This window comes from Leptonotus elevatus, chromosome 8 (genome assembly GCF_054856555.1).
Source record: "Leptonotus elevatus isolate MCC_2025b chromosome 8, RoL_Lele_1.0, whole genome shotgun sequence".
Lineage (NCBI taxonomy): Eukaryota > Metazoa > Chordata > Actinopteri > Syngnathiformes > Syngnathidae > Leptonotus > Leptonotus elevatus.
The window spans coordinates 11162772-11178170 of record NC_141246.1 but is presented as its reverse complement, the minus strand read 5'-3'; the positions used below and the strand labels follow the sequence as shown (position 1 = coordinate 11178170).

At 40.8% G+C, this 15399-nt stretch overlaps 1 protein-coding gene across 27 annotated transcripts in view; it reads left to right on the top strand.

Annotated features, from left to right (window-relative positions):
* LOC147169749 (receptor-type tyrosine-protein phosphatase delta-like) overlaps positions 1-15399 on the top strand; it is a 192452-nt gene that overhangs the window by 139334 nt on the left and 37719 nt on the right. For 5 of the 27 annotated variants that reach the window (XM_086082813.1, XM_086082811.1, XM_086082808.1 and 2 more), the window contains 13 exons: positions 1495-1683; positions 2714-2722; positions 5827-5844; positions 7309-7419; positions 9411-9422; positions 9885-10154; positions 11420-11529; positions 11820-12017; positions 13294-13419; positions 13506-13653; positions 13730-13875; positions 14007-14151; positions 15006-15308. In XM_086082813.1, the coding sequence (XP_085938939.1) occupies positions 1495-1683; positions 2714-2722; positions 5827-5844; positions 7309-7419; positions 9411-9422; positions 9885-10154; positions 11420-11529; positions 11820-12017; positions 13294-13419; positions 13506-13653; positions 13730-13875; positions 14007-14151; positions 15006-15308 (1785 nt within the window). Of the gene's footprint in view, positions 1-1494; positions 1684-2713; positions 2723-5826; positions 5845-6362; positions 6750-7308; positions 7420-9410; positions 9423-9884; positions 10155-11419; positions 11530-11819; positions 12018-13293; positions 13420-13505; positions 13654-13729; positions 13876-14006; positions 14152-15005; positions 15309-15399 lie in introns of those variants that run through there. The other 22 variants (XM_086082821.1, XM_086082819.1, XM_086082816.1 and 19 more) reach the window with 13 other exon arrangements.

The window sequence follows — 15399 nt, the reverse complement described above, 5'->3', positions numbered from 1 at the left end:
GCTTTCAAAGCTTCTGTCTCACGACCCGCTGGCTACAGTTCGATGGGTTAGTACCAAAATTAGCATCTCCTTGGCGAGGTTCAGTGCTAGAATTTCCCGTTAATGAGGCTCGGTGTGGTTGAAAGTGATCACAAGGGATACTGGATTTTTTTTCTTCTTCTTTTATATGAGGAGGAGGTCGAACACACACAGAACCACAAAGTATTTTTCCTTGTCTGTTTTTGTCATGGATGACTCATCAGTCTGTTTACTTAATTAAACCCACCAGGGGATATATTAGATACATGATGATACATCCACACTTTATTTGCATAGAACACAGGCCAAAATATACACGTTGGTTTCATTAGCGCTGCTGTTGACTGTATTGTTGAACAATTAACTTTAATGGCACATGTACAGTATCGTAAGCAACTTGAGAATGTCCACTCGACTGACATTTCTACTTTTTAAAGTGAGCGTTGAACAAAACGTGTTACGGAACAAAAGAATAATTGGCTCAAAAGGAAACCTAGCTATAGCTTAGCTTAGCATAGTTTAGCTATGCTCCATACATATACTCCACCTGTCTTTGACTAATCTAATCTAATCTTTTTTTTATTACAATGATTACTCAGAAAAGTTGATTCATCATTATAGAATGATGTATGATGGGCTGTACCATATATCAAATGTCTGAGGTTTCCGTAAGACGCCATTAAAAAAACACACACACACACACACACACAAAATCCATAGAGTAGTTGATGCAATAATTTATGGGATAATTTGACATTTTGAGTTTGATTTAAAAAAATTAACTTGGATAACTGGAACAATAACACACCCAAGAGAGCATGACGGCAAAACTACTTTTTCTTTTGAAAGTCTTAGCTGTGCATAATGTGGAGTGCCTGAGGTTGTACTGAATGTCCCCTATTTGACCTATTTAGCATGTTACCTTGCTATGAAACCTTCCGCACTATACATTGAGTATTAAGAAAAACTGTACTAATGTTATTATTATTATTATTATTATTATTCAAAAGTACTGTAATCTTTATATGCTATAATGTCATGATCTGAATATTTTTGTTTGTTTTAACCGCACCATACATTATCTTACTTGATGGACTGATAAAAAAATTTACCACTACATACTCTCTTTTTCTTTCTTTTGAGAATGTGTGCCCCAGTGCTACTCTGCTATCCATTAGTTTGAATTACAAATCATGGGAATGCTGGTAATTAAGGGAATACCTCATTGAGCTGTAATAAATTTAAGAGCAAGCATAACAATATGATGTCATCATGTGAGGACAATCCCCCGCACAACTGTGTGTGAAATTTCCCTAAGGATGAAGCCATAATATCTCCATCTACATTTGATCCTGCTTTATGCTGCATGTGATGCAATGCTTTTTAATCCTAATACATGTGGACGCTCTGTGGGCTTATATAAACAGGTGAAACACCATGCACCTCTGTTCTGACACTTGTCTCTAATCCTAACAGAGGACCAGCTGCCTTCGGGGTTCCCCACCATTGATATGGGTCCCCAGCTGAAAGTGGTAGAACGCTCTCGGACCGCCACCATGCTCTGCGCAGCGAGCGGAAACCCTGACCCAGAAATTACTTGGTTCAAGGATTTCCTGCCAGTCAACACATCCAATAACAATGGACGAATCAAGCAGCTGCGCTCAGGTAACCAATGACTGAGTCCTGTAGCTCTTGTCCCTTCCTTAAATCCCACATTTAGTTCCACCTCAAGAGCTTCGATATTCCCCAATCCTGTTTATATTTCTGTTGGCCTTTTGTGAACCTTGCCCCGATTGCTGTTTTATACACTTCCCGGCGTGATTACTGGCCGTGTTCTTCTGCTGTCCCTCTGTGCTGCTGCTGCTGCCGCCGCTGCCGCTGCTATGAGTTGCCTTGGACTTTTAAAGAGAAAACTCCCAACTTTCTCCGCTTTACTCCAAACACTCTGAGGCCTTCCTGCGCAAATCACCATTACGACGCGGTTTATTTGACTAACGTAGCTATAAGGTTTGTCTGTACAATTTATTCTTTTGACAAACTTCAAAATATTAACCCAGGTAATGGTGGCGTGTTTTAAGGGAATTGCCTCTTACAAGCAATCTCACTGCTGTGACTAATCAAATTGATAAAATAACTCTTTGTCCTTTTTTCAGAGAAAATCAGAGTGACGTTATTGTGATAATTTGTGGAATTCAAAAACAAAAATGGCCTCACAATTAATAGCCACAGTAGTGTGTTAACCCTCAATAAGTCTTCTCAGTCCCTTCCTGCTACTTACTTCCAGGGATCAACTGGACACAAAACCCTTTCTTGTGATCTGTCTCCCAACTTTTTGCTTCTTTGTGAATTAAAAAAAAAAACCCTCTTTGCTTCTATACCTGCTTGTTTAACTAGCTGGCTCAACCCAACGTCCTTGCTCAGAGTCCCCTTATAACTTTTATTGTACAAAATTATCAAATGTAATTTTTTAAATAATTGCAAAGCTACGTGAATAAAACATATCTGGCAGATTTCTCTATCTTTTTAATTAATTCATAAATAAGCATAATGTTTCATGTCATAGATAATAAATAGACTTTTCTATTTGACTTTTGGGGATGGGAGTTCCAGTGTTTGTCAAGCTGTGTCATCAATGGACCGATTGTAATGCCATGTCTATGCTGTTTCTTTTCTCTTTGTATCTTTTTAACCACAGAGTCCTTTGGTAAGTGCTTTTGTCCCGAGGTCCACACCCTCACTGTCCACTCTTCTTTATACCTTTCACTAATGTTGCTGCTCTTCCTACTGCTGCTCACCTTTACAACATTAAGGCGTTATTAAAACGCATGGCATGCACCGTACTAACAGCTACACTGGGCACAGACAAGCATAAAAACGAAACACAGAATACACAAAGTGATATGCATAGACACACATCAATGTGCATTCATAACTGTAACACACATACAGACATATTGCTGTCGCCCTAGACATACATGTAGTTGGCCTCACCTTCACCTGTGCACCTGCAGCCTTTCCACACCCAGGGAATTATAAAAACTCTCTCCTCACACTTGCCAATTTACTTTTTCCAATCCTTCACTTATTTAATTATTCCTTCCCTCACTCACTCTGTCATTCACTCACCTACTTACTTTCCCTTCGCTCCACCTTATAGAGTTACCAGTCAATAAGTCATCAACTTTAGATGTCTGTTGGGTAGGCCTTGAACGGAGCCACTGTAAGAAAATCAATGGCTACTCAATTTCAGACTTCTAGACAGTAACTGTACAGTGTAGCCTGTATATAGCTAACCTTGTTACCACTGGTTTTCTATACCAGTGCAAAATTCAATAGGTAAAGAAAGAAAAAAAACTGGCCTATATATATATATATATATTAGTTAATATGTCAGCGCTACCAATCAAATCTCAGAATTATGTGGGCTCAAGGATACTTACAATACATCCTACTTTGATGTGTTTTAGAACTGCCACTGCTTTTTGAATTCTCAATTTGAAGTAAACTACAGAAAAATAGTTGTTGAGCCACTTTTCCGCAAAAAGATTGATAAAACTTGATCTGGCTTGTGTTTTACCGTGTTTTACAGCCAACTGCATAGCCCAAATTGTTGTAGTTGCTTCCACTACTACTAGGGTGGGACATAAGGAGGTCCTCTGAGTTTTGCTTAGCATTGACACAAGCCCATTTTTAAAGTATAGGTTTGAACATGCCGTAATTCAGTCATCAACCTATGTTAACACAGTACAAAAGTCCTATTTACATTGAACATTAGTAATAAAAACACATTTCTAGGCCAATATAAAACAATCTAATGAAAACCATTAAGTGCAGTGGTAGCTGAGCATATGCTTTCTTGTGCCATGTGATGCCATGCCAATGAAATCATTCTAAGAGGCAAAATGGGATTGACTGTATTATTATTTTTTAAATAGTACCTTCTTTCTATTTTCTGACAGCCATCAGACAGACTTGTAGTGTGTACGGCACTAAAGCACTGCAACTGGTAGGCTCTACAACTTTTGTCAAAGAAAATGTAGTCTTGGTAGCATACATACTTAAAAAAAAAAACAGCGATGCTTGGTCAAAACAGGGCTTTAGTTACTGTAAGTCAATTGCCTCTTGCCTCTTTCCTATACCGTAGTACAAGCTCAACGCTTCATCTGTTGTTTTGAGTGTCAGTTTTCCGATTAGAAATAGTATGGCGGCAAACTGAAAACCAGGACATTGAAAGACAACATGTTAACAAACACCATTTTTTACTTCTTGTGATGTGGCAGTTGGCCATGTAAGGAGAAACGTTTTATTTAAGACCGAGAGCAGCAAGAAATAGAGACTGTGGAGCATAATATCCACCATTTAGAGCTAAAGCATCGTGACAGGGTAAGCTAATGTTAGCATACAAAGTTTTTTTTTGTCATTTCAAGCCATGTATCCGCAAATAATTTTAAGCTGACAAATCACGTCATCTATGCGGTCTGATTAATGAGCAGTATCTTCAAATCCTGGCCAATGAGGAGAAGGTACCATGTTGTGAAAAATAAACATATGAAATGAGGGTAGCGTACAGCATAGCTACTTATGCCAGTAGACTCACTGTTGTCGTTTGAGAATCAGAATCATAGTCATCTTTATTGGCCAAAAACACACAAGGGATTTGTCACCATAGTCACAACCTGTCCATGAAACATGAAAAATAACAATGACCAACAGAGAAAGACAAAACAGGGAGCCTGACGGTTTGCTCATTAGCGCCCCAAGTTTATTAGATAGGGCATTGTAAATATTCACTCAGTTTTATATGATTGATTCATTTAAAATGTATTTGCTTTTTGGGGCTGAATTTAACACAAAACATCCATCAACTAGCAACAAATTTAGCAAGTTTTGAAATCTTAATCTTTTTCTTTTTTTTTTATTCTTAACTTATTTCACTTGTCTAAGCTGGCTGCAGTGAATTCTGGTCTGCAAGCTTGCGCTCTGATTCCGTGGAGCATCAGCTTGACATTTACAGCTGAAGTTTCAGATCTTTGTAAATGTCTTGAATGTCAAAACCTTTTGTGGTCACTCCGGAAACATTATTTGCCCGATGGTACATCGTGTGCATATTATTGGAAAAGTGTTGGTGGTTGGATGTTTCTCCCGCCCACAAACAAAACAAAACAAAACGCAAAAGGACACATTTACTCAAAGCATTACTGATTTTAATCCACATGTAGCTTAATGCTAGGGATGTAACAATATCCAAACATCACGATCCGATAAATATCACGAATCCACGATATGATAACTACCGCAGTGACCAAAACATGCCTAATTAAAATTTAACTGTACTAATAAACTAACCACAAGAGGGCGCACAAATTAAATGCAACATCGCCTTTTTGATGCTTTTATTATTGTGACACGACGACGACGATATTGTGGCAATTTTAATATCTCGATATCACGATATTGCCGTTATCGTTACATCCCTATTAATACTGAGCACAAAATGTAATCAGAGTCTTAGAGACTGAGTGCAGCCATCTCTACTTCCTTGCTGAAGATCAATGAAGTCCACTCAATAACCCATCTCCTTATAGCTCTGTCACTCTGTCTTTCTACAATCTGTCTCTTTAAGCTTATTCTGTCTTGAGTTTAAAATTTTCAGCTCTATCTTAGTTTTCTCTCTAATTTGGTTCTTCTTTCCAAGTTACACCCCCAGTTCTGTCAGTATCCCCTCCCTTGCCCCTTTCCCCTTTCTGTGGCACTAACATTTTCTTCTTCTTCTCCCTCTCTAATCTCGTGCATTCATTGCCCACTCAGGTGGCACGCCCATACGAGGTAAGACTGCTGGGAGGACCAACGTGACACAGTGGCCTGATTCCATTCCAACCCTCTGCTTCCCCTTGCACCAGTGTAGGAAGCAGCTGAGGATGAGTGTATGTGCGTTGCCGTAGCGGTAACCGACCGCTCATCCGGCTGCTTCGCATCTGCAGTGGGAAGAGGAGCAAGAGGAGGGGGGGATTGGAATTGAGCGAGCAATTCATTATACTATGACTTTTAATCACCTTCCCTCTTCTCATCTTTTCATTATCTGGTCATCTGTTCATTTTGCCATGTCAGCCCCACACTCGTTAACATAATTCCATTGCTTCCTTAATCATCATCGAGTGATCCCTCTTTTGTACCCATCACTTTAATATCAATTAGCGTCTAACATTGACCCTACGTCAATCTAAAGCATGGTGTGTTTTAGGTGACAATGATCACGTTTTCGTAGTCTTTTTTTGGGGGGGGGGGGGGGTGGTGACCTGATTTATTTCTCTTTTTTCGGGGGGGGTGGTCTTGCCCTAAGCTTGACCCCGCCCCCTTTCGTTCTACCTTGTCTATATTTACCCAATCAAACGTCCCAGTTTTGTTTTCCCTCCCAGCTGTTATTCGCTGAACCCAAAAGGTCCAGATGGCAAAGACACACTTTCAGACATTAGTGTGCTCGCACACACACACACACACACACACATACACACGTTTCTTCATGCGTTTGTTTTTTCCCCCCAACCATTGCTTTCTCTCTTCTCTCTCATTACTGATAAAAAAGCCCCAAACAACCACTTTTTTGATAAAGTTTTTATGGGCGCTTTTTTGCCTTCCAATACCATCAAAATAAAAACCTCGGGTTGACTTTTTTGACAGTTTTTCTATTTTCAGGGAGTGAGAAAGCATCGGCCCCCTTCCAAAGGCTTTGCGTATGTCGTTTTATTTTTAATTTTTTTATCTGTTGGCCTTAACAAAGGTCAGTTGATTTATTTACCTCTTTTATTGGGTGTGTATTTAATGACATCACACTCCTGATCCCATTGGTGGATTCGAAAAAGTCAGGGTTGTGTTATTGCCATGGCAATGCTTTTGAAAAGTGATTTAACTGCAACTCAATTTTCAGACCGTTTTCAAAAGGCTATTTGTGACTGGATTTCTCAACATGTTGATTGCGTGGCTTATTTATTTCTGTCTTGCATGAAGAACCATATTCCCTCTTATGGACTTTTTGTTTCCCTCCCATTTCTAAATCAGGATGCTGACCTTTGTTTTGAGGAGATTTTTGCAGACAGTGACAGAAATGTGTCACACTTTAACGGGCTCTTTTTTTTTTTAGCCCTCGTCTCCACCGAGTTCACTTTTTGCTGATATTCAAACTCATTTGTCCTTTATAATAATAAATGTTCTGTATGAGATTATGATGTGTTTAATGACTAATGTTTCTGTCCTCCTCTCTGTATATTTTCATTTCATCATTCCGGCATCCAGGTGCGCTGCAGATTGAAATGAGCGAAGAGTCAGACCAGGGCAAGTATGAGTGTGTTGCCACCAACAGCGATGGAACTCGCTATTCCACACCAGCCAATCTCTACGTCCGAGGTAAGAGGAGAGCTTGAAGGGCACTGAAGTACCAATTTGAAAATTGGATAAATGTGTGTATTATCTATAAAGTACCAAAATGCAAATATAATGGCACTTTCATATAGAGCATGTCAAGAAAAACACTCCTTATATATTAAGGAGACCCAGCAGGTCCTCACTTGAGCAAAAACTCCAATCTTACTTTACCTTTGACAGAATGATTAAAGACAGTCTCTCAATAAATATGACCACGTAGGTCGTTTTGAAAAGGTGCCAAATTACGACCAAGTGTTACGTATTTTCGTTTAGCGACCTCTATCCGCCATGTTAAATAGCGCAAAAATGCTAAAGTGAGACTTGAACCCGGTCCGTCTGGTCGGAAGACGAGTGTTTATCTGACGGAGCTGTTCGTCCAGTGATTGTTTTCGTGTTGACTACAAGTTTTCCAACTGTCTACAACTTCACTGTGCCTTTTCCTAATCTCAACCATTAGTGTCCCATGTAAAGACGTAATGTGTACCGTACAACATCACTGAAAGCCTCATCCTAACCCCGACCATTGTCCGTGACGGCGGATTGACATACATGTCAAGTTGTCAACACTAAAAATAAACACTAAGCTCATTACTGGACTGTTAGCTCAGTAAGATAGTCGTTAGTCTTTTGACCAGACGAGTCTCAGTTTTGTATTTATTCGCTATTTAACATGGCCGATAGAGGTTGCTAAACTACAATACGTAACACTTGGTCGTATTTTGGTGCATGGTAAAACGACCAATATGGTTGTTATTGTTGGAGGACTTGTTGAGTGATTGGGTCATCTGCCACGATCATTTAGAGTAGTTTGAAGAAAGATCGAGGGATTTGGGACGGACATGAGCCCGACAGAAGATATGTCTGTGGCATGAAGAAATATTCAACAAAAAATTAAAACTCCGATGTGATCAAAATGGTAAATCAAGTGCACTTATGTAGCACTTTATCTATACACCATACAGTGTCCAAAGTGTTTTACAAAGCCTCATTTATTCGCTTATTTTCTGATCTTTTCTGACTCAAATCCGAAAATTCTGATTTGGCACTGATTCATGCACATGTCGTATTAGATACCAATACAGACTATAAAGATATATGCAACCGAGACTGTATGAATGATGTACATGGAAGTATAGTTTTTTATGTTATTTCCAGGAATGTGTGTTAATCAGATTACACATTTTATCGTACAATATTATACACAGCGCAATATCATTGAACTTATTTCACTTCCAAGCCATTAAAGAGAAGGCTTCCAAAACAAGGGTCGTCTTTCCACACAGTTAACGCAGGCCTGAGTGTTTTTACTGAGGCTATTAATCTCTCTGCCCTCCCTTCTTAGCCTTTAGACCTCCGAGAGAAAACAAATCATCGTCTGGTTAAGACTTTTCGTGTCTCTAGCCAAAATCTGACAGGCGCCTTACCTCTTTGGGCACTTTAAGAGCACGCATTCTCACACACGCCCGACCAATGTTAGTCTTGAAGACATTTTAAATCCGGAGGCCTTTTGCTCTGTTGCCACCCCAACCAACTTAAAAAAATAAAAAATAGGCAACCTTTAAAGAGCCTGATTGTTGCTTACCCCGGGGAATTAGAACCACACACACACACACACACACACACAACTAGATGTGCAATTTTAAACCCATTAATGTCCCAGACTAACAGATATATCTACAATATATGCACAAACAAGAGAGTCAGTGATGTGTGTCTAGTACTTGCAGGCTCACAAAAATATTGTGGCAAATTCAAGTGAGTGTTTGACGGGCTGTGACGGGCTTTCACCGACACACTGGCCCTCCACAGCTTCAGTTTTTTTCCTGCTTCCCCTCTCGTCTGTTGCCACGCTCCTCTGTCTAACGTGTTTTCTCTCCCTGTCTCTTCTCTGATATCGGCCATTTTCCTCTCTTTACCCCCCTCCTCCTCCTCTTCCACTCGCCGCCCCCGCTCTGTCCTTACTCCCTCGGCAGAGCTCCGAGAAGGTTGGTACCGTGAAGACAATGTGACTCTATTGAATCTCAGTATTGAGTGTTTCATTTGGTCGATTAAGATACCATTTGTGTTGGTGTTTTCAGCCTGGTTTATGTGCTGTGCAGTCCAACCCCCCCCCCCCCCCCCCCTGAGTGTACGTGCATTTTGCTGTGCTTTGTTTTTGTTTTTTTGTGGGTATCATTTGGATTTTCCTGCATAAAATATTTATTTCCCTGTGCTAACACCATGAATAAAACATTTCCATATCACATGCGCCCAAGTGGTGACTTACCTTCCTGTTGGAATGTTTGCTGTCTTTTCTGATTGCCACGAAATTTCATTTGAAAGCACGTGGCACCCTGAAAACACATGCGCAGATCCCTATTGTGCTGCACTTTACTCAACAACACGCTCATAAATGTCTAATGGCACTTCCTTTCCTGCCTTTCTGCTTTTATTGCTCCGCGGTCCAGTGCGCCGCGTCCCCCCTCGGTTCTCTATTCCTCCAGCGGACAGCGAGATCATGCCGGGGGGCAACGTCAACATCACCTGCGTGGCAGTGGGCTCGCCAATGCCCTATGTCAAGTGGATGCTGGGTGCGGAGGACCTGACCCCCGAGGATGATATGCCCATCGGTCGTAATGTCCTGGAGCTGACGGACGTGCGCCAGTCCAACAATTACACCTGCGTTGCCATGTCAACACTCGGCGTTATCGAGGCTGTGGCGCAGATTATTGTGAAAGGTGAGTTTAGCAAGAAATGGAAAGAAAGGGAGCTTCTGGTTGAGCAGAGAGAGCTGAAGCGAGTAAGAGTGGAGGCAAGAGTTGATATTCTTAGACGTCTTTCATTCGCAATTTTCATTTCCTCTTCTGCCAATCTAAACAACACTTTTCCATCGAAAACACAAGCCTCAAGTAAAGTAAATCCATGAGAAATATTTTAATGGTTCTCGAAAGTAAGATAGGATTTCATTAATGAGTGAAATGAGGAATAAAAATGATCTCCACTTGTTTTGGTTAGCATTTTATAGGGTATGGTCATTTTAACTTGAGTCGAAATGGACCCCAAATGCATTATTAGATCTGTTTGATTTCTCCTAGCCCAATAGGTCTCAAACATTTTACAAGGACCACTTAAAAAAAAAAGATTTGTCTCTCCAAATACCACCGTGATGACCAACATTAAAAGGTAGTTATGAAATATGCCGAAATATGCAAATACTCTATTACATTACGAACGGCGTGAAAATAAACTTGAGTTAGAGGAAATGAAAAACTGTACTTAAATAAAGATTCAAATGAAATGTATTACATATAAACATATGAGTAAAAGTGAATGTTGTGTACGTCAAAGGTAAATATAACTGAACTAGGGATTTTTGATACCACAATTTTTTGGTACCAATACTATTACAAGTACTGATACCACTAGTACTTTTGATACATTAAATAAATAAAAAAAAATACAGATAATTTAACAAAAAGCCTTATACAGTCTATCCCAATATAGCATTTGCCCTTAAAATTGCATAAAACGAATTAGAATTTTCTATACACCGAATTCTTAATTACTAGTCCCTGACCATAAAGCAGACAGTATCGGCCACCAGCGTGAGTATTGATACCTTGAAATGAGCTCAGGTATCAGCCCAATAACGATACCGAACCCTAAACTGAATTCTACTTAACAAATGTACTATACTGGGTTTTTAAAAACAGATTGCACCACTATAAAAGTATACACCGTTTGAATGTTTAATTCAGTGATGGTATTGGGAATGGTATTTGCGCCACACTTTGAGAACCATCGTCCCAGTCAATGAGCAAAGAAAGTTCATAATAATAATAAAACTAAAAATAAATAATACAATGAAGAAAATGATATTTTATTAATATACTATTATTTTGAACGTAATAATTATTTAAAACATCAACCATATTTTTAGGGGTTAAAATTGTTAGTGTAAGACGAGTGCATTGAATGAACATTAACGCTGTAATTCCTTCAGCTCTCCCAAAGGCTCCTGGCACACCCGTGGTGACTGAACGAACCGCAACAAGCATCACTCTCACCTGGGATTCTGGCAACCCTGAACCTGTCTCCTATTATATCATACAAGTAAGTGACAGTCACTCAAACACACCAACATGTGCAAGTTGTTACTGCATCGATTGGCTTAAGCAAAGCGGAATATGTATATGAAAAGGAAACACAATAATACACTGTAAAAAAAAAAAATCCAGTATCCCCCTGCTGGCATTTATTTGTGTAATGTTGTGTGACCGAACGCTCTATCCACAGATCATCCCTCATTTCGTGTCATAAATCATAGCATGTGTTGGTTTAATGCCCGCGTGTTATTATGTCTTATATCTTGATGCCCTCTCTCTCTCTCTCTCTCGCTGCAGCACCGTTCCAAAGGCTCCGAGGACCCCTATAAAGAGATTGATGGCATCGCCACCACTCGCTACAGTGTGGGTGGCCTGAGCCCTTACTCTCATTATGACTTCCGCGTGGCAGCTGTTAACACCATCGGCCAGGGTCCCTCCAGCGAAGTGGTGGAGGCTCGCACGGCAGAGCAGGCGCCCTCCTCACCTCCCCGACAAGTAATTGCAACACGTTGAACGTTCAAAGTGACTTGTCAGGCATCATAAATATATCAATATTATTAGCAATAAGTGTGTAATCTTGGCGTAGAGGTAAGAATGCCGTGTTCAAAAATATAATCTTATGTCAAATGGTTGTAATTTAGTAATTTTTTCACTACGGAGATTCTCTTGTGCACAGTTCTTTGTTAAAATGTATGTACTTGTAACAGTCCTTAAGATCTTGACTTGGGTCAAAAAATGTATTCATTCCTTCAATTATGATAAAAGGATAGTTGTCATTAACGAATAAGACGACATTGGTGTTGAAATCTGGTTTAATACTTTTGATTCACATTCTTGAACAACTGGAGGATTGCCAGTGGGATACTTTAAGCCCTTTTCACACTGCATTTAGCAAGGCATTGTCGTCAAACCCATTCATTATGTATGTGGTGAGGGGCAGGGACCACGGAATGGAACGTTGCTGGGCGGCTCGGTGTGGCAAAAGGATTTCTGCCACGGCTGCAAGGCACCTTGAATTGGAAAATGTTCTATTCAAGAGCAGCGGTGTCATAACGTCAGACAAACGCCTCCAATTGGAGAGGAGCTAGCAGAGTCATTAGTGTTATTTTGGCTGCCTTATTTACAACTAATGAAACTATCCAAGTTCCTGCCGAGCCATTGGTTTTCTCTGTCGTTCATGTTTTCCTCCTCCATCTTAAAATTAGCAAAGTCCGGGCTTCCTTTTGCAACGATAAAAGATACATCCTGTCAAAGTGAATTCAAACCAGTGGCCAAATCCCTGTTCTTACTTTCTGGTAAGGCGTCTACGTCCGCATACCCAAATATGGGCATGCTGGCAACCGGTCATTGGCATTGCCGCGCAACTGTGTCATAATGAGTAAGTGCAGTGTGAAAAAGGCTTTATTGTCTGCAGCCATAAATTTGTCTTTAAAGTTTCCATGCCACGTTATTTTAATTAGTCTTTCATTTTCACCAAAATTGCCCCTTTGTTTTCAACTTTCAACTGTGGCAAACCTGAAGCTCGCTAGTAACTCATTACTCGCAAGTCATGGCAACAACAAAAAAAAATCAAACAAACTCATGAGTCAGGGCACTCGTCATCACTGTATTTAAATGGTTTTCATGACACATTTGCATATCCTGTACCTTCACTTCAGATCATTCTCTGCCAGCCCAGCTAAAATGGATCTTTGACGTCTATAGCCGTCAATGGCAGTAAATGAGTGAATTAGTGGTAGTAGGATAAGTATTTACTATTATTCGCTCGCAGGTCAGAGGTCGCATGCTGAGCACCACAACGGCAATCATCCACTGGGATGAGCCAGAGGAACCCAACGGGCAGGTAGTGGGTTACAGGGTGTACTACACCTCAGACAACACGCTGCCAGTGAACCAGGTATTTGTTCATAACGTTTGTCGAAAGACTTGCCGACTCCGTGTCAATTGTGTTCATCCTTTGCCTTGTGTATGGGTGCTATGCAGTGGGAGAAGCAGATGGTGCGGAGCGCCAACTTTATCACCATTCAGAGCTTAACTCCTAACAAGACGTATTACATCAGAGTGTTGGCATTCACCTCTGTTGGAGATGGTCCTCTTTCCGAGGACCTGCAGATTATTGCCAAGACTGGCGGTAAGACGCCAGTATATGTCACCCTTTATAGATCAAACAAATAAGTCAATAATGATCTTGTTCTTGAACTCTTCAGTCCCCTCCCAGCCTTCAGAGTTCAAAGGAGAGGCCAAATCTGAGACGAGTATCCTGTTGTCCTGGGTAGCTCCACCCCAGGGTGGCCCTGACAACCAGATCACAGGATATGAACTGGTTTATCGACGAGCAGACGATACAGAGGAGGTGAGCAATGGAGATGGGAAGGGTTACTTGGTTGTTGGTTGGTCAATGGAATTTGAATTATGGCTTTTGACATTTTCAAAATCAGGAGGGACCGATGTTAATATCCCTGTATACCTTCATTGTCCCTTTAGAAGAAGGTGAGCTTTGAGCCGACAACCTCGTACCTGTTGAAGAACCTCAAGCCTTTCTCAGCCTACACTTTCCAACTGGCTGCCCGTAGCAAACATGGCATTGGTGCTTATACCAACGAGATTTCCATTGACACACCTCAGACACGTAAGTTCAGCTGCATATTGTACAGTGTGAATGGGGGTGTGTGAAAAGAGTCAGGCTTTATTTGAACAATGCAAAAATTGTAGTTGAATCAGCTACCAATGGCTGAGCATAGATACTGTACACACCTTCGATATGAACCTAAATTTAAAAAATCAGTCAAAAGTGCAACAGAAGCATAACTTTAAAAGGGGTCAGAAATGTTCCACATTGTCATAAGCATGTTTTGTTTGCATTGTTACAAATAGCCCCAACCTGAATTATCACTTACATTGACCTCAGGTTTGATATTTTGGCAAATCAAAGTCAAATATGAGTTCCAAAACCTGGCTATCTTTCTGGATTGGCATAACATAGTAAAGTCATTTCTATTGTGGGATATCAAGGTGAGGTCTGTAAGAGATGCAGTCTAAGCATGGGTAGAACAAATAAAAATAAAAAGTCAGAAGTTTGTAGCTGGAGATGTGATCTCCATCATGGATCAAGCACTCAGACTTGAGTAGGACAAGTAAGTCCCAGGCAGGTATGTTTGTGTGTTCTAAGCTCTAGTCAGTCTATTTTGTGTTGCGTCTTTTTGAAGTCATTCACTCTCTTTTCATCAGTCAAACAGAAGTCGACACCCATCATTCAGTATCTTTGTTCAGTCATCTTGCTTTCTAGTCAGAGGGCCATTTTTCTTGATAGCTTCTGTTCTCCAGTGTTTTGTTTTCATTTTATGTTTCTTTGTCTTCTGTTCTCTGTCTTGTGTCTGCTCCATTCCATCCCCATTCCTCCACCTCACCCCAATAACAACTTACACACAACTCACACTTAATCCAAAACAATACCAACTCTGCCTCCTCAAACTGGCAAATCAGTTCCTTCAGCACCTCCCCAGGACATAACATGCACCAGCCCCACTTCTACCAGCATCCTGGTAAGTTGGGCACCACCACCTGTGGAGTTTCAGAACGGCGTCATTACGGGATACGCCATCCAGTACTCCACTACCGGGGTCAACAAAACATCCAAAAGGATTGACGGCATTCCTACGGAAGGTTCGCCGTATCTCTTGGAAAACCTGGAGAAATGGACTGAGTACGGAATAACAGTGCGGGCGCAGACGGAAGCCGGCGACGGACCCGAGAGTTTACAGCTGATTATCCGCACCGAGGAAGATGGTATGTTTCCAAAAAGTCTGTGGATGTTCCGCCCTGCTAGCAATGGCTACCGCTACCCCACTAACACGACTAATGAGCTCCAAGCACCTGT